Source organism: Thamnophis sirtalis, unplaced genomic scaffold, assembly GCF_051295495.1.
Source record: "Thamnophis sirtalis isolate CommonGarterSnake01/CBP01778 unplaced genomic scaffold, rThaSir2_p1.2 scaffold_4, whole genome shotgun sequence".
Lineage (NCBI taxonomy): Eukaryota > Metazoa > Chordata > Lepidosauria > Squamata > Natricidae > Thamnophis > Thamnophis sirtalis.
This window is the reverse complement of record NW_028261384.1, coordinates 30,932,549-30,959,885: the sequence shown is the minus strand read 5'-3', so window position 1 is coordinate 30,959,885 and position 27,337 is coordinate 30,932,549. Positions and strand designations below refer to the sequence as shown.

The following is a 27,337-nucleotide window of genomic DNA, read 5'->3' as shown; positions in this document are numbered from 1 at the left end:
CACTTGATTGACTTTGTGTGGACTTGAAAGTTAAGGAGAAATTAGCAGGAAGATTATTCCAGGTGTATAGACAAGGGCAACCTGATCAAAGCTGCAAAAATCCAATTGGTAGCTGCCCTATAAATAAGATTGGAAGATTTAAAAAGTATCCCAGAAGGCAATGTACTGTTGCTAAGAAAATTTCATGCAGACAAAAACTGAGTCACAAAAAGTTGAGACTGACAGGGATTATTTTGATTTGATATATCAAAACAGCCTATTTCATTTCTCCACCCTTAACATAAAAACATCTCCAATGTTGTTCTTTCTGTTGTTTATATATGCAGGTCTTGGCATTTTCTGGTCTTTTCCCCTGTAAGATTGAGCGTATCTTGGCGACGTTTCAACAAGGTTCCACTCGCCATCTTCAGGCTGGTGCCTTTGGCTTTATGCTTGTACGAGCAAAATGTGATCGGAGATGTCATCTTTCTATAAAGATTGGTAGGGGTGTGTGGAGTGCTGGCTTTGTTGCTGTAAGCGGATTGATTGGCTGTGTTGTAACATCTTGATTAGTTGATGGAGTTGATGTTTGCAGATTAGAATTTTGCTGATTTTATCTGTGATGCCTTTGATGTAAGGGAGGAGGACAGTTCCATTGTTCTGTTCTGTGTCTCAGTTCTTGGGAAGGTGTCTCCTTTTGGATTAGGTTGGTAATTGTGTTTCTTTGGAATCCGTTGGAAATTAATACGTTTGTGAAAGTGTGTAATTCAATTTTCAGGTGGTCTTTGTTGGCTAGGCGTTTGGTTCTGGAGATGAGGGTCTTGGCTATGGAGTTGATCTGTGCAGGGTGCAACACAGCCAACCAATCCACTTACAGCAACAAAGCTAGTACTACACACACACACACACACACACACACACACACACACACCAATATTTATAGAAAACGGAAGCTCTGATCACACTTTGCTCGCACAAGTACGAAGCCAAAGGCACCAGCTTGAAGATGACGAGTGGGACCTTGTCGAAACGTTTCCAAGATACTCTAATGTTACACGGGAAGAGACCCGAATATGCCAAGACCTGCATACCTGTATGCGTGAAAATCTACGAAAACATTTACATATATGCATGTGCATGTGCATGTACATATACATGTACATACACATATACATATACACATACATACATACATACATACATACATACATTCATACCCCTAAACCATAGCTAGTAGCATTGTCCAAATTCTCCTTGATTATGTGTTAGAAATTGGGCAAATTATCTGGAATCCTGGGAGTACTTCTAAATCCCTCTTCTGCCCACTTATGCTTTAAATAATATTATTTTAATTTATGGGAATACACAGTGTTCCACTATATTATATGCACAAAGATAAAATATGCTTACTCACAATTAGCTGACCTGTGAGTGTTACATTTCTTTGTATCAATATGTGAAACATTATCCTGAGACTGCATATACTGTAGGAATGTGAAAGAGTTAGATTAGATAAGTATTTCTTGGTAGTGATAACACTGGAAATTAATAATAAAATAGATGGAACATTGCTACAAGAAAATGTAGTTTTACTATTGAAATAATGTGGGGGGTTGTCCTCTTTTTTGTTTTCCAACATTAACAACATAATCAAAGAATACAGTAACAATAACATCTCTACTAATAAGTCTTTTTTCATAACCACCTTTTAATGACTATCTTGCTACTGTCCAGTGGTGGGATTCAAATAATTTAACAACCGGTTCTCTGCCCTAATGACCATCTGGGTAGATGGAGCTCAGTGGTCATATGAGCGTGTGGGTTTGACCAACTCAATGCCACTCACATCAATTGGCACTTTTGCCTTAGCTGTGACAATGGAATCAGGGTTAACCGGAGGGACAATTTCTGTAAGCAGGGCAATAAAGATTAGACTAGAAACAACACCAGAATGCTTCCTTCCTGCCTTCCTTACAGGATTAGCCCTGGAAAGTGGAAAAAAACAAAAGGAGATTTCTTCCAACAACCGGTTCTCCCAACTGCTTAGAAAGTTAACAACCGGTTCTCCCGAATAGATGCGAGCTGGCTGAATCCCACCACTGCTACTGTCATTAAAAGAAGAGATAAGAAATTACAGACAGCTCTTACACTAGATCGCTACAGTGAATGAAGTTTTTCTATGCATGATTTTATGATATGGTAGAAGATCTCTCAGGGAATCAATGCACACAATCATTCAAAGTTGCATTCAGTCCTGCGTGTTGCCAACTCTATAGATATATGTCCCTGAGATTAAGAGCATTTTACATTTTCCTGGCAACTGCAAACTCCTTGATCAAACAAACAAATAAAAATGTTTTTGTTGAATTGTCCTGATATAACTTTCAAATATTTTTTTTATATATATACAGAGAATGGCTCCAAGTTTCCCCACTACTGTAAGTTATGTCGATCCTACTTTAGAGTCTATGGAGTATTCAGTGATACACCAGAAAATAGTAGATTCACAGTTCAAGTGCTATGAAAGGATGAACAGAGCGCCTCCTTACAAGAAAAAAGGTAAAGGAACAAACGAGAGAAAGAAAAAAAATTATTTGAAATTATTATTTAAAGCAGTGCTTGGATTTTGGATTGCTAAAAAGAAAAAGGAGTGAGGGGAAATCAACAGTTACAACACTTTATTTAGTGACATAATTATAAAGAAAACATGTCTGGTAATAACTATTTAGACTGAAAACCTCAAAAAGTTTTATAAATAGTGAAAGTGTCAAGGGCAACGTTAGATTATGAATAACATTTCTTTAAGCAGAAAAGTTATTCATTTTGAAGTTGTGTTGGATACTTTCTGCAGGGGCAACTTTTTTTTTTTTTACAACTGATTTGGTGTTGATATTTCAAAACCATATTGGCCTTTCTCCCCACCTCCACCCCCCGCTGAAAGTATTTTTTTATTGCTCTATATTTAGATTTGAATTATCACAAGACAAAACAAATACAAGTAGTCCTCAACTTACAACAGTTTGTTTAGTGACTGTTCAAAGCTGCAATGGCACTGGAAAAAAGTGACGTATGACCACTTCTCACACTTATGACAATTGCCATATCCCCATGGTCACGGGATGAAAAATTCAGCTGCTTGACAACTGCCTCATATGTATGACGATTGTAATTTCCCAGGGTCATGTGATCACTTTTTGCGACCTTCTAACAGGCAAAGTCAATGGGGAACCCAGAGTCACTTGACAATCATGTTACTAACGTGATTCACTTAACTGTAGCAAAAATAGTCATGAAATGGGGTAAAACTTATTTAACAACTATCTTGCTTAGTAACAGTTTTTTGGGCTCACTTGTGGTTGTAAATCAAGGACTATCTGTACTATTTTTATACCCATCAATTGAAGGTGGATAAAAGAGTATTAAGTCTTTAACTGAAAGCTACTTCCTGGTAATTTTTGTCCTGTTATTGCTTCTCTAATCATCACTTAATTCTCTGGGTATGACACACCAAGCATACCACCACCCAGCTACATTTTAGTCTAGCATGTCCAGACCCCTCTATCATTTTAATGAATACAGAAAATGATCTCTACTGAAATACCATACTTAACTACTGATGAATATACCATATTGGTGACTTCATTTCATTATTTACACCTAAATATATTCTTGCTCTCTTCTATCAAAGAAAAAGAGAAGTTAAAGACTAGATTTTGGTAATTAAGATTCCTGCCCTCAGTAGGGAATCGAGACCAATTAAGAAAACAATATTACATTTATGCTGAATCCACGGAGATTCCTTGGTACCCTTATCTCTAGAGTATAATGAAGCAGCTCATCTAGCTGAATATTTAAGTGGCTAAGTGGTTTTAAAGTGCTAGCTTTTAAAAAGAGAGATGCCACTTGGTGCCACATCATGCTGAATAAAAGAGGCAGAACCATCAAAGAGATTAATGAGTACTAGATATAAATAACTGTAATAAAATATTTGACTACAAGGAAAGTCATTGGTTGAATATATATTACTTTAATCAAGAGCTATGTGGAGCTATTCTTTATTTTGGTTTTCACTTTTCAAAAAAGCCATTCTGGAGCTTTGCTGAAAGATTCTAGTGTTTGTCCTGATTATTAATTGATTCCTGAAAATCAGTAAACACTAAGTAGGGTAAGGAGAACAGAAAGATCATCCAACATACAGTTTGTATACAGTTGTCACCTCCTGAGAAAAACACTCCCTCACAAGGTACTACAGAGAAACTTAGCATGATATGCCATAAGTGTAATTTGCTTGCTTTGATAAAAACAAAGCAGGAAGAAGCACTTTTAAAGAGAATGTAGCTAAATCCGTGTTTCAATAAAGCCTACTACAGGTAGTCCTTGATTTACGACCAAAATTGAAACTAACATTTATGTTGCTGAGTGAGAAATTTTTGTCCCATTTTATGACTTTTTTTCCACATTTGTTAAGTGAATCATAGCAGTTGTTAAAATAGTAACACGTTTGTTAAGTGAATCTGGATTTCCCATTGACTTTTCTTGTCAGAAGGTCACAAAAGTTGATTACATAAACCCAGGACATTGCAATAATCATAAATATGAACTGATCATTAATCATCTGAATGTAAATCACATGACCAAGGGGATGCTGCAATCTGAAATTATAAGTGTAAAAAATGGTCATGTCACTTTTTAAAGTGGTGTTGTAACTTCAAACAGACACTAAATAAACTGTTATTAATCAAAGACTACCTAGATTTCAAATTACTTACAGGCATACTTATATATACATAACCATTTTCTTCCTGGGATAAGGAAATTATACCAGGGCAAAAAAGGAGTAAGAAATACTAAGCCAAACAAATTGCAACAAGAAAAAGATAATTAATGAAAATAGCTAAATAGACCATTGATTAATTTAATTCACCAACCTCTCTATATTGTTATATCATAAAAAAAAGTTTTGCTTCTCCCAACTCTGCATAAATGTAGACATATAAGTTTCTCCCCTGATCTTATCAATTTCATCCAGCACTGATGGTTTCTTTAAATATATTAACCGCTAACTATGTGTTTTGTGATTCAGTCCTCATTTACTGTATGTTCTTTGCATTTGACCAAACAACTTCTATATACTTGCTTCCTCTGTTCTTCATTTACTTTTATATTCAATCAATAATCATTCCTCATTAATTCTTAAACCTGGTTTTCTTGTTTGCCTCGTCGTTTTATTACATAGCTTTTTTTCATAGCATTTATGTTTTACATTTCTTCTGACAAGACTAAATTTTACTTCCATACGGCAAAGTTGGTAGAATTATGTTACAATGCACAGCCACTTTTTTCTTTTGACAAACATTAATTTTTCATAGTGAACCACATAAAGCCCACATCAATCTGCCAACATTTGAATGTCTTAAAAGTTATTTTTTTCTCATCTTTGCTAAGCATAGTACCAAGAAATGCATATTTATTTTTACCATTTTTATATAATTAGTGCATATTGTATGAAATATCTAGAGGCAAGAAGACTAGGAAACTTGGGTTTGAGATCTTTATTTCAATATCATCTTTAATGTTGAGCAGATCTAAAACACACAATACTGCTATTGTCACCAAAGTCTTCATAACATGGAGTTTACTTTTATATAATATTTTTAAACGCTTTGGAATTTGATTTCATTCTCCTAAAGCACAAGTATTAGATATCTAATAATAGATATTAGAGAGCTGTTCTTGATATAATATTTTAAGTAAAGTACTCTAACAAATATCTATAAAAGAGTTTGTCGGTTTTTCTCCTTAGGTAGAACATATCCAAAAGAAATCCACTGCATCATGAAACATCTTTGGTTTTAATCCTTCTATCATTTAACTTGATTGCATGCCATTCAAAATATTGTGTCACCTAGAGCGGGGGTCTTTTTAGCTCTCAAAAATGCTATTTTCTTTGGTAGAGGGAACAGAGAATAAATAATATCTTTGTTAAATGAAAAAAAATATCATTGGTAAGGTTGCATAATACAGAACTGAAAAGATATATATGGTAAAAAGGAAAAAATATTGTTTTAATGAGGCAACAAATAATTAGGTGTAACAAATAAGCAGATTGAAAGTACATATTGTGCAGAAATAAAATTAGTTTTTATTCTTTTCTTCTTTTTTTTTCAAAAATAAGCTGAAGTGTAGGTGGAGGAACTTGTTTTATTTCCCCTGGGTGAAAAAGTTTCTGTATTGTATTGGAAAATACAAATGTTTTTCATTTCATAAAATGACAAATCTTTTCAAAATTAAAAACTAAGCCTCCTACATAACTGACTGCACTGTCTTTCAGAAATATTTTTTGGTTGCATTTTTGTTCTTTTCTTAAACTTTTCCACTAATTCCATGATAGGGTTCTTTTATCCAGTACAAAGTCTGGAAGAAAATGTATCTAAAAAAGAAATAGGATTGTACTGATGGAGTGCTGAGGTCAATATTAATCAGACAAAAAACTGAACAATTTAACTTTTGTGTTTCTAAGAAAAGAACATCTACCCACATTGAAACATTCGGACCTCCCATCATGAGGAAAATGCACCTGGGAGCTACTTTCAAGTTGCCTAACAAATCAGTAGTATTTTCTTTTAGGTAGCAACTGCTCCAAAGGTAGCCAAGCTCTTTAGATATATTTAACATTTTTTACCACGTGTTTTGGGTTCTAATATCATTTAGCCACAAAATTTTCAAAGATGATTTTCCCATTTCATTGACTTATTGCCAGGTTTAAGTAACATAATTATACTGACAGATCCAGATTTTGGTGGCCCTGACACTCAAGAATACCATCCTGCCTAAATAATCTTGTCCCTTCATTGCCACTGTCCCCATTTACTCAAATATCTTAGTTTTTGCCATATTGCAAACAATCAGCTCTGAATCTTTCTACTATTGCTGTTGTTAGTAGATAATAATGACATGCTCATAGACAGAGAGAGATTCAGAAGTATTATAAACTGCCACCTACAAATTCTCCATAATAGGGGAAAAGAACCAGCTGTTCTCCAGTTCACATTACTTCTGTTATGAAAAAGCTGATAATGTTTTGAAGTAATTCTGTAATTCAGTTGCTGAAAATCTTGTAACTCTATCCCTATTCTAACTCTATTATTTACAAAGAATTCTGTTAAACAAAACTTCAAAATGGAACTTTTATTTAAATCAGCTGCCAGGAACCTTACAGCATAGCAAAAAAAATTTTTTTTTATTCATCTAACCTGTATGCCATCCATCTTACTAAAGGCGAATCTAGGTGCCTAAGAAATTGTTATATAAACAAGTTGTAATGATGAAGAGAAACAAGCTCACGGAATTATTATCAGTGATCCCTATTAGAGTATACACTTAAGGGACCACTTAACTATGTCAATTTTGGCTTAAATTCTGATGAATCTCATTTAATTCACTCTATTATGGGATGTAATGTGAAGTAACCTCTAATAATTAATAATAAATATGTTATCCAGCACAGGTGACAAAAGCTAGTGAACTTGGCAGCTTTCAAAAACTAAGTCAAGTTGAACCAAATTACAAATCGATGGGAGATAATGCAATATCCCTTATAGTAGGCCATTCTGCAAAATTGAAAATAATATGTCAGAAGACAGTGGGAAACCACTTATTTATTGTTGCCAGGAAAATTGCAGATATAATAATCAAAAGTCAAGTTCAACTCAAAGGGGTCTTTGTTTTTTAACGTAAAAACAAGAAAAATGCTAGACGCTTTCATGAACATAATAGACATTACTTTGACCTTAGGAAAAAAGGCCAGTATATTTTCCCCCAAACTATCAAGCTTTATTGCTTTCAAATTTCTAGGTTTGTACTGTAACCGGACCTGGGATGGATGGCTGTGTTGGGATGATACACCAGCTGGAGAATATGCTGACCAGAATTGTCCCGATTATTTTCAAGATTTTGATCCAACTGGTATAGTACCTTTGTTACTTTCAGCCAATTGATAGAATATGGAAATGAAAGGATAAATTTTATCAACATTAAAAATATAGTTGGTTTGCATTTACATGTCCAGAACTAGTTACTGTACATATGCAAGAACAGTTTATTTTTTGTGATTTTTTCTGATTTCTCCAAGCTTTTGATGCAAATTCTCTCATTTAAAAAATACATGCATTAGCATGTGAGAACATTACTTGCAAATACTCCTATATGGGACAAAAATGCACAGAACAGAAAGTTTACAGATAAATTATAATCCAATCAGCAAACAGAAAAATAACCTGGTTTTCCCCCCACCCAAAATGCAAATATTGCAGTAGGAAAATCAAGTAGTCATTCCTGTTTAAAATTAAAGTGAACAAGATAAATAGCTTTTATTTATAGCATTCCTGAGTTCTAGTTACACCTGCACTGAATGTTCAGAATGTTTTGCTTTAAATCCTCTTAGTGTTTGCCATATTGACTATTGACAATCCAGAAAATGGTATTGTTTATTTTTCATGTCAATCATTTTTATCATAATTCTATTGCTAGGGAATTAAATTGCAGTTCCTAAAATTGATTCATTTGTGTGACATGAATCTTATTCCTAGTGTTTTAAATATTTTATTATCAAAGGTTCCTGTATAATATGTAGCAACATAATTCTAAAACTCATAATACTTTATAGGGATATCATAAATGCAATCAATATTGTCAATGCCACAATAGTGTGATAGGAATTCTACCTATTGTATATGTACTATCACATTTCAGTTGTACCATTGTGTATTCTATTGTACCTTTTTCAAAACCACACCTTGAAAACACCACTGACATTTTATGAAATCATCAAGTGTGTAATTATTACTTTTCCTAAAATATTCATAGCAATATATATATATTCTGTCTATATTTTCTCCAAGTATTAATAAATTGAACCTTCAAATAAATTATTAAAGGGAGACATTTTTGCACGATCTACCATTCTGTAGTTCTTATGCACGAATAACTATAAATGTGTGTTTAGTTTATTACTGTTTTCTACTACAGCAAAATTGTATGCTGTTATATGAGTATAGATAGGAAATGTTTAAGATTGCACTGATACCATTTGAAATATCAGTTGAGAAATGGAGAAATAGAAGGTGGAATAAAGTTGATCAAGTTCAAAAGAAAATGGGATTTCCACAGTTACAGAATAGGAGTGAAAGTTTTCTGCCAAGGGATTGCTTTCAGAATTAATAATGTCTTGAATCTAAGATCCCAATAGAGCCAATCCATGTTTGTATTTTTTCCCAATGATAGGTTTCTGTATTGTGCTAAACCATATCATGATTGGTTGAATATTGTGTGAATGGGCATATTGACTTGTAAGTCATGTTTTTATTTCTTAATTTGTAGCTTGTTCAGTAAACTACACTATTAAAAATATATTGTGCTTATCAGAAGGAATAAGCAGTATGTGACTAACTGAAGAATCTATGTTTCCATAGTTTGTTTTTTGCACATTCAGGTACCTATTGAAGCATTCGCACTTCTGATTTCTCTCTTGTTTTTGTAATAGCACTTTATGCCTTGGAACAGCATGTTCTAAGGACACTTAAAGTAAGCAAATGATTGCTGGCAATCTTAGGCCACAGATCGTTAACTTCAGTTGAATAGAATAAGTCTGGTAGGATTAGCTCCAGCTTCCCATACCAGAGCTGGACCATCTGTTTATTTTGTTCCAAATACATGCTGAAAGGACTAGTAGCTAATAATCACTTCCTGCCACTTGAGAAGACACATATGGGTTGCATGCCTACAATTCTGGCCTTGTTGAGACTAATCATCACTACGCTTTGTTGTGACTGTTTGCAAAATGACTAAGATAATATTTCTGCTGTTGACATTAGCATAAAAATGCCATAAATAATTCAGATAAATTGGCAAGCAGAAATTAATCAAAAACAGAAATATTCCTGAATCTTCTGCCAAATTCAAACAAAACAAAAGTATTCAGACAGAAGCCAAGCATGCATGTTCAAAACCTTCCATGTGGCTGTGCCAGAAGAAGAAATGGAAGGAAATAAGCAAAGCCCAAATTTTGCTGCATCTCATTTTCATCACTGTAAAATATGGCTTGCTGTATTGTCACATTACGTTTTGTTGTACTTATTGCGCCAAGAAAAAACTTCATATTGTGTCCCATTGCAGGATATCTATTTGTGTGTCTGGCATTTTCCTAGGTCCTTAAATCTGTAAAAAAAAAACCATTCTTAGATTTTCTTTTTGTTAATAATTCTTTATGTTGTTGCACTTCATTAACTAAAGCTGAACCTCAAATACTTTAGCCACCAAATGAGAAGAGAGGACTTATTGGAAAAGATGTTGAGAAAGATAGATGGCAACAGGAGAAGGAGACCACAGAGGAGAAGATAGTTAGATAGTGTCACCAAGACAATGAACATGAGTTGGGCAGACTCAGGGAGACAGTGGAGAACAGGCATGCTGTGATCCATGATGTTGGACGTGACTTAGTGACTAAACAACAACAACAAAATTCACTAAGAAGCAAGTTTGATGAAATAAATGTTTCTTTTATTTCTTTTATACATTGAAGAGTATCATCCATGACTGTGTGACATTACAGTTTTACTATACCCACCTATTATTTCATCTGTGTATGTGTTTTTTCTTTTCCTTTTCCTAATTAACATAGCTCCTTCATCTGTTTGCTTATGCATTAACTTCTGTTTTATCTGGATAGACTTTCCTATAAGTCAGGGGTGTCAAACTCGTGACAATGGGCCAGATGTGTCACAAGCTGGCCATGCCTTCCCCTATTTTAATGAAGGGGGAAAGTCACAATACATCATGTGAGAATAACGTGACAATGCAAGTTTGATACTCTGGTTATTAGTCCTTTTAGCAGTAGTTACAAATTGCTAGATGCGTAAGCATGTGCTGTAGCAAGAAAAGGCTCCCAAAGATTACTTAGTTTGGCTTAGAGTCTGACTCTGCCCTGTTCCTTATTTGTGGAAATGAGGGCTGGGAAAAAGATAAAGTGCTCCTCACTGACTTCTCCTATTCTCTCAAAACACCTAAGGCTAGCCTCTTGGATTATAAAAAGTAGGTTATTATTCTCCGAAGAATTTGGGTGCTAATGATAAAAGGAGTGCCTTTGGTGAGTTGGGGTTTTGCAAGGAGTTTGGTGTTTGATTTATTAGACAATAAATAAAATGTGTGTTAAAAAAAAACCTCCAGCTCCTATGAGAATATTTTACTGACCCATATTATATCTGTAAGTAAAACATCATTTCTCAGACTGAATTTTTAAAGTGGAACAATTTATATTGACATACTTTTTCTGCCAACTACAGATGCAAGATTTCATTATAACATGGCTATATGAAAAAATCCTTCATTTTAAGTCATTTACAGTATACTTTTAAAACCATCATGTGTTTATTTCTGCTTTCTGATTAGAGAAAACAAACAGCAATGGAGAAATTAATGTTATATAAAATTGCAAATTTTTATGGAACTACCCAACAAGATTCCATCTGAATGGCTGGAGCACAAAAACCAGTGATATAATCAGCTGACTGCATCCCAGAATTTCTAAGATGTTATCTTAATAGGATAAATAGGATAAATAAATCAATTCTTTGTCTAATGTATATTTCAAATTTGGAATTGATTTCCATTAGATGAGGTGGTAAGCACCAGTTAAAACAGTGCTTACAGTTTAAAAGAGATTGGAGAAATTAATGACAAATTTGGTTACTAATCTTGATGGCTGACTACACCCATTTGATCACAGGAAACTTATTTTAAATGCTAGAGTAAAAAAGTATAAAAATCATTGTCACCTCAGTTCATGTGTGTGACCTTCCCATGAACACTTCTGATTGGCTGCTGTGTGATACAGAACATTGCTCAAATGTAACTTTGACCATGATAATTTTTTTCAGGTGTTATTTATATGTGTCTGTTGGGTGCCAATTGAGGGGATCCTGATTAGGATATTTACCATAAAAGAGATGGAAAAAAAATTATTTACAATTAATTAAATTTATCCCAAAGCAGCACTTTGGAGTTTTGTGAATGGATATAAAAATTCAACCACAAAGGGATTACCTGAGCTTTTAATATTGTTTGGTCCAAGATCCACCAACTCTTTTCTTATGAAGGAACAGCAGTAACAATTGAAAGAGCGACAGTACCTCATTTCCCCCATTCCTTAGACACTTGAGACAAATCTTCTATCTTAAGGAAAGTGAAGTTCCATCAACTAATATATATCTTCTTCTTATAGCTTTATAGAGCAGAAGGTATCAAGGAAAATGTCCTTTGATTACCTTTGATGCCTGCCGGTGAGTCAGGCTTGTTAATAAAAGAGACATATTGGAATTTAGACTCAAGAATTACTAAAGGAACTATTTTCTTTATTTTCCTCTCCCTCTCTGCCTTCCAAGTGATGCAATTGAAAAGGAGAAATAAAGGTTATTAATATAATTCCTTCTATATCAATGGAATAACAGTAAAAAATGTGGTACGTTGTTTTCAATCAGCTTTAAGCACTACTTGAGACACTTTCCAGCTTCAGATAATCTATACTTTGAATGATTTAAAGAGTGCTTATTCCAAATGTTTCCAGATAAAATGTGCTGCTCCTTAGCAGAGATGAACATATTACCTCAGCTGTTAGTCTTTTGCTGCTCTTTTAGTAACGGAAGAAACAGAATCAGAAGAAAGAGGCTTATGTCTTGCTTTTCCTTTAAACAGTTATCAAATTCCCACATAATTAGGAATATATGGTAAATTGCAATAAAATATAATGAAAAAACATTTAAAAAGAAAACAAATAAATAAATTAATGGTGAATTTTTTTACCAATCAGGCCTATCTGATTGAAAACGTCATTGCTTATTATTAAGAACAAAAGATCGGGATGTGGTGGCTCGGTGGCTAAGACACTGAGTTTGTCAATCAGAAAGGTCATCAGTTCGGACATTTGAATCCCTAGCGTCGCGTAATGGAGTGAGTTCCCATTACTTGTCCCAGCTTCTGCCAACCTAGCAGTTCAAAAGCATGTAAAAATGCAAGTAGAAAAATAGGGACCACCTTTGGTAGGAAGGTAACAGCATTCCGTGTGCCTTTGGCATTTAGTCATGCCGGCTACATGACCACAGAGACATCTTTGGACAGCTCTGACTCTTCAGCTTTGAAACGGAGATGAGCACCCCCTAGAGTCTGGAGCGACCAGCACATATGTGCAAGGGGAACCTTTACCTTTACCTAAATATTGAATGAGGAAATTCAAAAGCTGATGCTAGCTGTACAAAGTTGGTTTTCAATATATGCAGAGTAAAAAGGACATATCTCAAAGATTTTAAAACCCAGGCATACATAGATAGTAAAGTGCAGTTCATTATGCAGCTGTATCCCCAATTGTGTAGGGCTTTAAATATCACATTAGCAGCACCTTGAGAAGTGAATCAGTTGTATTTGAAGCTGTTATGTTATTAATATTACATGTCCATTATAAGGTGACTTTATTATTTGTACCACATCTATTATTGGCTTCATAAAGGTCAACATCAAACATCAAAAAGATTTGGTCTCATATTGTTCTGGAGCAGCAGAAGATTTGAAGAACTACTTCTCCAATATATACTTACTGTCAATTGAAGACAGTTTCAAGATACTTAAAGAGTTAGCCGAGTGGTTTTCATAAATAAGTCCTTTTCTGCGGTGTTTCCCATAGCATTGGGATTTCCCTTTGTAAGTTATTCTTAACATAACACTTGAAGCCTGGTAATGAAATATTTGTATGAAGAAAATCAAGCTCAGGGAATATACCAAGAACTCAATAAAACTTATCCTTGAACTTTTAATAGGATTGTATCCCTTGTTCACTGTTTTAATTTAAAGGAATAAGCAGTTAAGTTGCTTTGGCACTGCTCCTGCAATCATTTTCTCCTAGGAATATTTAGGGTTATGATTGTACTTTTAAAACAAAGCCGTAGAGCTATTTATTGGTGTATTAAAGTGAAAAATAGGATATCATTCCAGTAATTAATAAAGGATCTTGATAAATGAATGAAGGAAATGAATTAACTGCCTCAAGCAGATACAAAATGCCCAAAATAGTGGCTAATTGTTCATTTATTGTAGTTGAAGTTTCTCTTCTTGGGAAAAACTGTTTATGGGATTTTCTGTCTAAATAGTCCCAACACTGTAATCAATCTTTACTGTTATGTACTTGATATATGGGCAGCCATTTGTGAGACAATAAAATTTCATCATGTTCAGCAAGTATGTTAGCTATTATATGAATATAATTAATCAAAGTAGGATTTATGTTAGTAGAAGGCTCTGTTGTTGTGAAGCCTGGCAAATGTGTAAGTATGCAGCTGTAGAGGGAATAGGGAAGAGCCTTAAAGGACAGGAGGAAGATCTACTAACAATTCAACATCAGAGAAGTGCAGCTTGAGTCCATGCCAAGAAATTAAATTGAGTAAATGTCTCAGAGCTCCCTAATTCACTCAAAGGAAATTCAGACTTGCAAGATTCCGTTGTTGTACACCACAGTAACTGAATAGTAGTTCTAGTTCTATGTGACATTCGTTTCCTTGTCTGGTTTACCTTATAGGACTAAGTATGTTTTAGTGAGTAGTACATAAGGCTATAAACAGTACCTTATAGAGTTAAGTACTTTGTAGTATCATGTTTCCCAAAATTAGGACTTGACCTTATTTTCGGGGAGGTCTTCTTATTTTTGAGGTGCAGGAGGCAGTAAACGTGGTCACCTCATGGCTGCTGCTGTGTTGTAGTATTTTCGGGGAGGACTTATTTTATGGGGAGGGGTTATTTTAGCACATGCGCTCAAAAGCCTGATAAGGCTTATTATCTGGGGAGGGCTTATTTATAAAAATGTAGCAATAGTGGCATTACTCCATCAATCGGACATCTGTAATTATGAGAAATGGTGAGGCAGCTACTCTGGCCAACAATCAGATGGCTTTTTTTTTTAATTGTTAAAGAATAAAACAGTTATTTGGTCAGTTCATATTTAAGGCAAAATATTATTCCTGAAATTCTTCAAATTTACTTGCCTATGGGACCATCCTTAATTCATTTAGGGAATGGCTCCACTAAAATGAGAAAATAATGTTCAACTAAGAGGAAATCAAAATTAAAGTGTAAAAAGTTATACCATTCTAATGCATTAAATACAAGTAGGCTACAAATAATTTACCACACGTATTTTAATTATACTGATTCTGTCACTGAGGCTTACAGTGAGCAAAATATGTTACAGAAAGCAGTTAATGCTACTTTCTTTTTAATGATTTGCTATTTTTACAAAATGAAATGAAATGGCAAATTATCACAATTTGTCTCACTGTTGTGATGAATGATTTTTCTTTAATTCCAGCCATACTTAATTAATGTATGAAAAGTAATATGATTTAATATATGGGCACAAGCTTTTCAAATGAATAACATCTACTGAATTGTTAATTCACAGAAATAGCAACAAAATATTGTGATAAGACAGGAACATGGTTTCGGCATCCAGAAACCAATCGGACCTGGTCCAACTATAAACGCTGCAATTCTTTTACAAATGAAAAGCGTAAGGTAAGTTGTTTACATTTTAGAAAAATTTCTGATAATGCCTAACTTTTATCCATCTGTGATTTTTTCATAATAATCATGGATGCAGTGTAGAAAGATTTGTCTGCATTTCAGCCATGTTCAATTATGCCACATAAATCAATGTCCAACTCACAGGTTTTATACTAAAACTCCTATAGGCAAGGCCTATAGTTCTTTATCCTGGGTGCCTATTGTTTAAAATTGAATGAATTTATATATTATGAACTGTAGATTCCCAAGGCAATTTTCTCTCTCTCTTTTCTCTATTATTGTCTTTGATAGCAAGGAAAGAAGTTTTGCCAAGATGCTGAACCCATTTGGGTAGAGAGAAATGAACAGTTTTTTCATATGTATTCCTCCCCACTCAAAAATTGATAAAATGTCAAACTTTCACTGGCCTTCACTATTGACTTGGCTTTAATGAAGACAAAAATGGTGGCATTATAATCCGTGTGAGATTTTAAAGACTGGTGAAAATGTCTTAGCAATTCCCTTTACGTGGCTGATGGGTACAATCAGAATGATTCCCGACTTTCATCTCAATTAGATATCTGAAAGCATTATATATACAATATGAAGAGATAAGTTTGTATATGTTATGAAAATGGGTGGGTATATTTTACATCTTTACTTGTATTCTTTTTTTTTTAAGGTGACCTGGATTTGAATTTCCATTTTTTAAAAAAATATTAAGCCATTTTTGCATGTTACATTTAAACTGAACCATGCCTTACTTATTACATTGTAATCTGGAAAAAGCTTGATTAGATTTATATAAGATATATACTTTGTAAAATGCTGAGGACACTCTATGACCTTTTGTTATAAGAAATAATTCTCAAGATTTAATGCAAATCTTTATGGAGTTGACTTTTATATGGCCAATTGCAGAAGATTGTCATAATACCTATTAAGAAAATAGTTCACAAGAGAAAATCTTACCATAATTAACTCTAAATGCAGGGAGGGGAGAAATAAAGGAGAAATAATGTAGAGCAGAACACAGATTACTTTGATATGATTTTGAACAGATGGACTATGTTTGGGCAGCTCATAGCAGCACTAGGAACAGAGATTATAAAATCAAGAAACCAAATAGAACAGACCAAGAAAATCTAGGTAGGCAAATGAACAAAGGACATTAATTATATATCTATGTGAATATATGTGTGCATATATAAAATAGTACCAGTTATAATGTGTACTTTATAAATATGAACACAATTTAATTCATTTTTAGAGTTAGTTCCATGTATCTAAAGTGAAGTAAAGGATATTTTAAAGTTCTGGGATCGTTGTTACTACTATTTGTATCTCACAATGATTTCTAAACTATCTTCATTTCTTATTCATTTTTTCTTTTAAATTTCAGATGATTTTCATAGTTTATTACATGACTATAGCAGGACATGTATTGTCTATGGTTTCCCTGCTGATTTCCTTGGGAATTTTCTTCTATTTCAAGTGAGTACATCCTTCAAGTATTTATTTTCTCTTGCTGCACTATGTGCAAGAGTTATAGAAGTACTTCTTTGACTCATATAGTTTACCTGTTTGCTTACTGGCCACATTGGCTTACAAGTGATTTTATCTATGTGCTATGTGTGCCAGTTCTCTATAATGAAAGTGCCATGTCTTCTTGGAGTCATATGTACTTGCTTAAGACATAATGCAGATTCTAAATGTTCCTCTGAAACTAAAGAGTGTGTGTACAAAAATAGAATACAAATAATGATTTGACATAATTGAATGTGGCAAACTTTAAGTTAGGGCCATAACATTTTGGGAAGAGTTGATGATTGCAAACAAAGTGGTTGTACATCATCCGTAAAGGTAGGAATGGAGTTTATGATTCTTCTACATAAAATGGACATGAACTCAATGGGAAGAATTTCTATATGTATAAAGAAAATTAAAAGGTTAAAAGGGGTTGGTAACATTTTCACATTGCTGGAGCTACTATGGACTATCACTCTAGCATATGCATCTCCTCAAATTATCCAAAACTCATGAAACATCACTCAAATTGCAAGATCCGACATTATTTTAATAGATCACCAACATATTATGCAAGATTATTAAATGCTCGCAGAATTTCTGAATCCATTCTTGGTATTTCAGTGATACTGCAATTTTGGGGTGGAGGAGGTAGTTGATGATCTGATAAAGGTTCCCATTCCAAGTTTTGTGGCAATATCAATTATATAAGCTAACTATAAAGAAATCTAGAAAGAACTAACCATGTAAGGTATGTGAATAACTCAGTGGCATATGATATTCAATATATAGTTATATAACCTTTATTCAATAAATGGAAACGTTATTTTACTATTCAGATTACTGTTGACTGTTTCAAAGTTGTTCAGTGGGTTTAGTATTTTATTTGTGAATAATTCTAGAGGAAAAAATGGCATTGTAATTTTTGTGATTCAGTTCACTTTAATAAAGCAGAAAGAATGTCTTAGAGTTGTGGGAAACAAGAAGAAATCACAACCATGCAAGGAATGAAATTAAATATCCCTAACATCAGAAAATTCCAGATCAAAATTTCTTACTCAGCTGATAACTCTTTCTGAAAGCATTTTTAATTTTAATATAGCTCCAAAGAATCTGTCTATATGTGGGATGTTTTTATATTTATTATTACATAAAATAAATTAAATGTATTAGACATATATTTTATTCTCAAAGTAATTTTGTTAATTTTTCTGCCACTTGATCATGTACATTAGAAGTCCCCTAACTGTGATTGGGAAAGCATGTAGCATGTAAGCAGTTGTAAGAGGGGGGAATTTCTTTCCCATGGCTTCACTGCCAGCCGTATTTTTTTTCGACTGCCTGTGTCAGATTGCATATTTAAGAAAGAATTGCCAACATGTTCTTGTTATAAAAGCAACCTCAAAATCAGCTCTAATAATTTCTAATTTGTACTATATTTGTGGTGCATGTTTTTCAGGAGCCTCAGCTGTCAAAGGATAACACTGCATAAGAATCTCTTTTGTTCATATGTTCTTAACTCTGTGTTTACACTTGCCCACCTCATTGCAATAGTGCCTGACCAAGAGCTGGTCAAAAAAGATCCAGTAAGTATTTTGTTATACTTCATCTTGAACAACTGAACTTAAAACATTGAAAGTTAAAAGACTTTCCTGCCTTATTACCACGGGACGTAAAAAAAAGAAGTGGTCACCTATTTTGATAATGTAGTGTTGGAAGAATATTTTTTAAAAGTGTTGAATCAAGTTTATTTCATCCCAATTAAATCCTGATACTGGCTAGAAATTTTAAACTTTTATAATAGCAGACCAGTAATTTTGGCTTAGCAAACCATACTGTGGATGTGTAATACACTATTGCATGAAATCCATATTCCTACTTCACTCTTTGCTTAGATTTATGTTAAGTCCATGTTTAGAATTATGATTTATTATCCTCCATATCTAATTCAGAATTGATTTTCACTTGTTGACCTGCTTAAACACAGTATTCATAATCTTTGAATTTGGGCACAACAAAGCTATTTCCTTCCTTCTTTGCATAACTGGTCAGAGGAGAAATTCAGAGTACTAGCATGCAGCAACATATTAGATGATTACTTATTAAGCCAGGATTCTTGGCTTAAAATTATATACAACTTTATGATGGAATGTGTTTCTATCTGTTATAATGAAAAGGTAAGTGGCTTCAGGACACAATGCACTGGAAAAGTTAGGTTTTCAACCTTACTCTGCTTTGATCTTCATTAAAGCCTCTAAGTAATCTATATAAATACAATGTAAGAGCAAGGAAAAGATAGTAAAGAAACTCAGAATTAGTAGAAGAAGCCATTATTTATTTTATCTACAAGACTGATTAAGAAGCCATTTTTTTTAAAAAAAATGATTTAGTATGATTGCTAACAGTGAAATAGGTGTCTCAAATATCATTTGACTATTCAATTACTTGAAGCTTTTGTGCGAAAATAGCATCAATAGGTCAAATACTCAATCTAGAACTTTATAATCTTACCTGCTGTATGATATTAAATGTAGCAACATGGATCCAAGTTCAAATCTTAGCATCTTTAGTTAAAAGTTGTAGGTGATATATAATATGAAATGCCTATTTTATGTCTGGAGGGATGCCAAATTGAGGAGTTTTTTACATAAGAACTAGCTAATTCTTAAACTCAAAATCCAGAACTATACTACAGAGGTGGTATTCTACCAGTTTGGACCGGTTCACCCAAACCAATACCGGAAATCATGGGTATTCCCACCCACCTGCCCCGGCTCTATAGTATCCCATTTAGGAGCCCCCCTTTTTTGCAAATTTCTGTCATTATTTGAGATGCTCTTCTTTTCAATTAATATTTAAAGAAAGCAGCATGGAAAAGGTAATTAATGCATTTATATTTACATGGAAATTTATGATAGAAATTAAATGTAAACATTCTTAATAAATGGAGGTAAAAGTATAATTAATAGCTTACAATAATTCAAGTCAGAAAAAAGTTATATAAATATCTGAGAATGATTACCAAATGAGAAAAACATAAAGAAGAGTCACTGTATGATTTATGGGGGGGGGGGGATGACTTTCGAATGATAGTAATTCAATAACAAAAATATACACTGAAGCTTTTTGTCCCAAAGATAAACATTCCCATTTTTCAAGCAAAATTTAGGGTTAAATTTTTGTTATTTTGTTTTATTTTTCTTGATATTCCCTCACAAATGTCACTGTGAGTGTATGCATAATCATGTCCAGTAGAGTTGTATATGGGACAGTAAAAACCTATGAAAAATAAAGCTAGAAAACTAAGCCTGATCTGCTTTTAGTTTGTATTATTAAACAGATTTGGATTATCTATCTTTTTTCATCACTAAAACTGAAGAGTCAGCACTAAAGCTGAATATCCTAAAGATATTTGTAGTTTCCGAAGGGTATTATCTGTACAGGCATTTCAAGCATATGAATAATTTAGATAGACTTCAAGAAACCTTCTTTTATAGGACTAAGATGCATCGCCTATTATCTCCTGAAAAGTATCAAGTAAATATATTCATCGTGACATAGACATATTCAGACTTTCTCCAATGAAAGGTAGAATATCATCATTAAGTCTTAACAGATTAAACAGATTAAACTGACTCCAACTAATGCTATTTTCAGTTGGATTTTGTTTAGAGGTGGGTTGCAAATAATGATGAACAATAGATTAAATATACAATATCATTTGGTTCATTTGATTTATCCATTCAGAATTAAATTACATTCTAGTTTGGGTAAATCTTTATTGAATTTAAATAATCTCTTAAAACGATACCCAGTTGGCATAAGTGATAACAGAACATAATTTCTGTATACTTTTGTTCAGAAATAATTTTTATGATCATCTAAAATGTTGTGTATTGAAACGGGAAAATAGAATGAATATAAAATGATGCTTTTGTTAGCAGAGGTTTTGTGCAGATTTCTGAAATGTCTTTGTGACATTTACTGTATGTATGTTTAGAAACTTAGGAGTTGGGGGGATAAAGATGCATGATTTATAAATTAACCTAATTGAAATGTAAACTTTCCCAAAAGTAGAAATAATAGCATTAACTTTTTAATTTATTTAAAGTAGTTTAAAAATCTGATAAAATATTAATATTTAAATTATCTACTATCTTTCAAAATTAACCTAATATCAATTAGCTGTTTTATTTTTTTACCTGTTACTCTAAGTTCTACTTTTCAGCTCTGTTTCTTTTCATCTTATATACTTCTGTGGTCAGTACATGTGACTCATTTCCCTTCTCTTTGTGTTTGGTACACTGTGAAGTAATATTAGCTTCTGTGAATTATAAATATATAATTGGTGAATTCTAAAAAACATCAGGCTCTTGATGATGCATACAGAACCCCCAAATAAGTAGGCTGGATGTTAACATCCACTGAGCCAGCAAATCCTTTGTAAAGATTTATGGCCTCTGCAGGAGAGAACTCAATTTATAATCACCTCATTGAGTCTCACCCAAATTATCTACCTTTATATTTTTTTCTGGATTAAAATAAGGCCTTTGAATGGAATGCTGGAGGTCATGGTATACATAGTGATATGATTGGACTAAAAACTAAAACTGATTTTGTTTATTAAGTCATATTTAATATCTTACATTTATGTTACATTAACAATTGCAATTTGGTATTAGGTTCAAGATTCTTCTAACTGAAGACTGTTAGGGTTCACAGAAAGTTTTGGGACATCAGGTGGTACATCTCTTTTCACTTTCATATCTGGTTTTTATAAAAGCAGAAAGACAAGGAAAATAATGGAGGAGGAGGAGGAGGAGGAGGAGGAGGAGGAGGAGGAGGAGGAGGAGGAGGAGGAGAGTATGGTGGGATGCAACCACTACAATTATAGTTTTAAATCATAGCCTCCCACATAAATTAAGTCAGAACTGATCTGTTAGTACAGAATACCAAACAACCTGCTTTGAAAGATTTTTGTTGTGACAACATCTGTCAAGAGTCAGATAAGTATGCATAAGTATCCCTTTGCTGTTTATATTATTTTATATGGGAAACTTAATTACTTTTCTAGGGTAATCCTTCTTTGCTCCCGGCCTTTCTCCTGTGCAGTGCTTGGAGACTCCATGTATGGGTTATAACTTCTGCCTATTAGCCCAGAGACTGAGTTTGAAGTGTTTAGACACGCTTCCTTGGCTTGACTGGATCCAGTTTTTAACTCAGTCTAAGCCCAAAGATACATATCTTCTAGTCACTCTGTAGAATAATAGACAGAGAATTGAACTAATTCCATGCTGAAGTCTTCCAAACATCTGGCAGTTCAGGACTCAACAGAAGGACTCCAACACCATCTCTGGAGCTTCTGAACACATTTCGGTTTCAAGACCATTGAGCCAGTACTATCTGAAGGTATTTTTGCAGTCATGTGGCACATTATACTGTTATCTTCCCACTGAAGTGGTACCTATTTATTGACTTAATTTACATGCTTTCAAACTGCTAGATTAGCAGAAGCTGGGGCAAGGATGGGAGCTCACCCCACCGCATGGCGCTTGAGTTTCAAAACTCAGCTGCTGGCTTTTGAGCTGAGAAGCCCAGCATTTTAATCATTCAGCCACCACATCGCCCCTAATATTTCATTAGACCCTTGACATAATTCATATTTTTCCATTGAAATGCAATTGCCAGAATGCACTGCTTGGAAAAATATAGAGAACACATTGAGTAGTTGCTTGTACTATTTTTTATGAATTTATTATAACCATTTGTACATTACTGACAGATTATTTTGGGGTTAGAAATTTCCATGGAATGGCAAGGCTTTAGACTAGATGTGTGATGGTAAACCTATGGCACAGATCAAAATTTCATTCCTCTTTGCCTTGTTTGGCTAGCATATGTTACTACTAGCCCATCTAATACTATTAGCCCATCTAATATTACTTGCTATTTGTGATTATATCAGTTTTCCTTTGCAAACCTATCATTTTGTAAGATCAATAGCACCAGGCTGTGAATTTAAGTTATTGGTCAACAACAGATGGAAAAGATTATAATTCTCATAGAGGAATACATGTGAGCTGCAGTGGGAAAAAGACTAATAAGATCAATGCTCTTTTTTGCCTGAATGAGAAAAAATGTTTTCATTGAGGTTGTATAAATGTCACACTGTAGTTGTATATTATTGATAATGTTTCAAAAACTAGGAAAGAGGGACTTTATATGAAAAAAGCAAATTTAATCAACAACTTTAAGAAATCTTGTCTATCCATTTTCTATTAGAAAACGACTGAAATTTATTTGAAAATACATAGGCGTATTACCAGCAATATATTATGTTCTCACATAAAACTGACTTAAAGCTAAAGATGCTTAATTGAGGGCAAAAGGTTATTTATTTGAAGCTATGGATACTTTGGAATTTAAGTTGGAATCTAAAGGTTGTGATCTGTGAAGCCACGAAAATTTAATTGCTCCAAGCTGTATTCAGCTTTGTTTTATATAAATTGCATGGTCCAACAAAGTATCTTAATATCTTCAATTTTGTCAGCAGAACCTGAAGTAGACCCTCAAGCTATTTTTGATGTTAAAAGAGATGTAGCAAATTTTCTGTAATTATATTACATCCACAGAACCATTGATTTTTTTCAAAGTGACTAGAATTGTAAGGCATTCATGAAGTTATTTGTTAATCATGGGCTTGAATATCAGGCCCTGAAATAAGGATCTTCGGGTTGCACATCCAACTAACTGCAGTTGTTTAGTTTAGCTGCAATTTAAGGCCTAATCAACATAAGTAGCTGAAAGAGTTGGTAGATTCCCAGATCTTAGAATAGATGTTCCAGGCTTAGGCTGCTGGCTTTACCATTCTCCTATAATTTGTGCAATTAAGAAGTAACATATCAAGGGAAAAAGGTTCTTTGTGGACACTACTACTATGTCTCTCTTCTGACTACACAGTCAATTTTCTACTGTCCCACTAACCAAGAAGACATGAACATAGAAAGATTCTAGCCATCCAAATTGGCAAAGGTTTATCTGCAGAGGTGGTACTCAGCAGGTTCTGACCAGTTCTGGAGCAATTCAGAGAACCAGTAAATATCACCTCTGACTGGCCCTGAGAATAGACCCTGACTGGTCTATTCTCCACCCCCCCGAGTCCCAGCTGATCGGGAGGGAATGGGGATTTTGCAGTATCCTCCCTCTACTACACCCACAAAGCCACGCCCACAAAGCCACACACATAGAACTGGTAATAAAAAATAAATAAATCCCACCACTATTTATCTGTCTCTTTTGGTGGGTTATCTATTGGAAGAAGTGTGTTGCTCCACAATGTTCATCTTCTGTTTATTTGTTGTGTTTCCTCCCTATAAAAAAAATGTTTTCTCTCTTCTGCTTCCATGTGTTTTCTCTCCCAGTATTTTATTTTATTTTATTTGCTTTCTGCATCAGCATTTAGGAAATTCAGGTCACTTCCTAAAGCAGCTGGGGACTCTAGTGAACTCTGAGAACACAATTGATTCAAATACTTCCAACCAACACGCTCTTACGCTATTTCATTCCAATGGCAGATAGTTTATTTATTACTTTTTTCCTTATTGAATAGGTTTGCAATGTAAATGGGTTAACAGATGTGAATAACAATATTCAGGGCAATTTCAAAACTATCCTTTCTTTTCTGTTTCCTAAAACTTTAAAAATTATAAAAGCCTATTTTTAAAAAATAATAATAATGCAATTAATAAAAGTGAAGGAAAAGATATAAAAACTATACAAATAATCCTCACTTATGACTTCTTGTTTAGTGATCATTTAAGTTGTGGGGGACCCCTGAAAAGCTACTTTAAACATGTTTCCAAAATTACAGCCACTGTAATATCCCTCATGATCATTTGCCCATATGACCAACTACCAGGAGCCCAACTCACCTATATTCCTTCACTCCACTCTACTATGTCCCTGCAGATCTTGGACCTACCTCCCATACCACTGAGACCCATCTCCTCTTCACTTACTTTTCAAAGAGTTCTGGTGCTCCAGAGCTCTGGTTAGGGAAAGAGAGCAGATTGTGACATTGCTGGACCATGTAACTGGAAGTAGCCATCATTTTTCAAGTGGCTGCATTGATTGTAGTGGTTGCTTAAAAGATGACACCATGCAGCCCAGCAATGCAGTGGTTTGTTATGTAACCACGCCAATGGTGGGTTTGTAACAGTTTTACTACCGGTTCACTTGTGTTCTTTCTCTCTCGCGCAATGCTTCTGCGCATGCACCGAAGCATCTGGGCAGGTGGACGGAGCCTCCCACTGCCACTGCCAGTTCAGCTGAGCTGGGCCAAACTGGGACCAACCCACCTCTGAACCACACGTTCCAAAGCATTCCACAGCCTTTCCCAACATTCTGCAGTAGAACTCTTGTAGGAAAGCAAAGCAAGCTGCTGCCTTGCTGGACCATGTGGCATCATTCTGGAACAGCTGTGTTAAATTATGGTCACTCAGAAAATGACATATGTTTCCAAGATTATGCCATTTGACCCAGCAACAGAAAGACCTGCTTTGCTTTCTTATCTCACTGTTTGTATATTAAACTTAGATATACTTTTTAAATCCCTGATCCAGTATCTATTTCAATCTATAGATTGAAATAATTTTGAAATTTCTCTATTGCTATTATAAAATCTTTTGCTTTTATTCTTTCCTCATGCAATCATTTTTATAGAATCCCAATACTTCCATATCTAATGGTTTTTTTTTTAATCCACAACATAGTCTCCTAGCAGTTGTTAATCTCAGTTCCCAGGAGTCCTAGCTAGCATGATCAATACTGAGAGATGCTAGAGATATAATATACACCCACTGTTTATCTATTGAAATAGAACAATAAGTAGATCTATAAATTGATTTTTGTTGAATAACTGTTTTCTTCTATGTTGCTTCATCGTGCAAGTTGCCTAGTTATACTGGATTACCTGTGGCAATCAGCATTTTTTTTCTGAATTCTGATATTTTAGTACATATAAAAAATTTAATTAGACACTTCTCAACATAATTATTTTTTGGTTAATAGCCTTCTCCTTATAGCCTTATAGATTTCTCCAACTGAGTCTTTTTTCAGATGTTTTGGGACACCATTGTTGATTTTTGTTAGAAAATGCGAATGTTGAAGTCCAACATATCTAGATGACATCAGATTAGGAAAAATACATATGATTCATTCAGTAGTGCTGGAACTAATTCAGTGTAAAATCCTTGTTCTGCTTACATCATTGCAAAAATCAGTCTGTTACTCCCAAACTTTAATTATAGCTACAATGTGTTTATATTGTACATAAGTGCCATTTCTATTTTGTTTGGGACTATAAGAACTCCATTTTCAAAAAATTGTAACTCATTTTGAAAAAGTTGGCAGAAGTTATCTACGAAGAATGGATGCTAATAAGAATTAGAATTCTTTTGTTTGTTTATACATTAGCTGTCCATACCTCATTACTTCAGTCTCAACTCATTAGGGTCAGGGCATACTTGCAATTAAGGGAATGGATCTCATATCTAGCTTGACTTATTGCTACTTTCAAATCTGGCATCAAGTTATTTTGCTTGAAATGTGAAGTAGAGTTATGGCTTGATAGTTTGGGCAATAACCACAAAAACCTAAACATTTAGGTCCCGTGATTTTCAATGCAATATAAGGCAATTCACTGAATACATTTACTTGGGTGAAAACAAAATAAAATTTGATGGTTGCCTTCAGAAATTGTAGGTACTTCATCACTGGAGCAAGGGTTTGGACTAGAAGAATTCAAATTCAAATTCAAATTTAATAAATTTATATGCTGCCCAATCCCGAAGGACTCCGGGCGGCTTACAGAAATACATCACTAAAAGGATAAAAATTAAAAAATAGAGAAAAGAAAAACAGATAAAAAAATCACTTCATGCACTCAATCTAGGCGGGGCTGGACCTCATTCATGAGGTCAACAGCCCCAGGCCTGCCGGAATAGCCAGGTTTTAGTAGCCTTTCGGAAGGCCGACAGTGGGAAGGGTCCGGATCTCTGGGGGTAGATCGTTCCATAGGGTCGGAGCAGCTACAGAGAAGGCCCTCCCCCGAGGAGCTGCCAGACGACATTGTCTGGTCGACAGCACCTGGAGAAGGCCCATCCTGTGTGATCTTATCAGCCATTGGGAGATATGCGGCAGAAGACGGTCTCGTAGATATCTGGGTCCTAGGCCA

The 27,337-nt window shown here is 34.2% G+C and overlaps 1 protein-coding gene across 1 annotated transcript in view; it reads left to right on the top strand.

Annotated features, from left to right (window-relative positions):
• CALCR (calcitonin receptor) overlaps positions 1-27,337 on the top strand; it is a 65,394-nt gene that overhangs the window by 6,316 nt on the left and 31,741 nt on the right. The window contains exons 2-6 of the mRNA XM_014061299.2: positions 2,391-2,538; positions 7,834-7,944; positions 15,476-15,588; positions 16,979-17,070; positions 18,563-18,689. Coding sequence (XP_013916774.1) covers positions 2,391-2,538; positions 7,834-7,944; positions 15,476-15,588; positions 16,979-17,070; positions 18,563-18,689 — 591 coding nt within the window. The remainder of the gene's footprint in view (positions 1-2,390; positions 2,539-7,833; positions 7,945-15,475; positions 15,589-16,978; positions 17,071-18,562; positions 18,690-27,337) is intronic.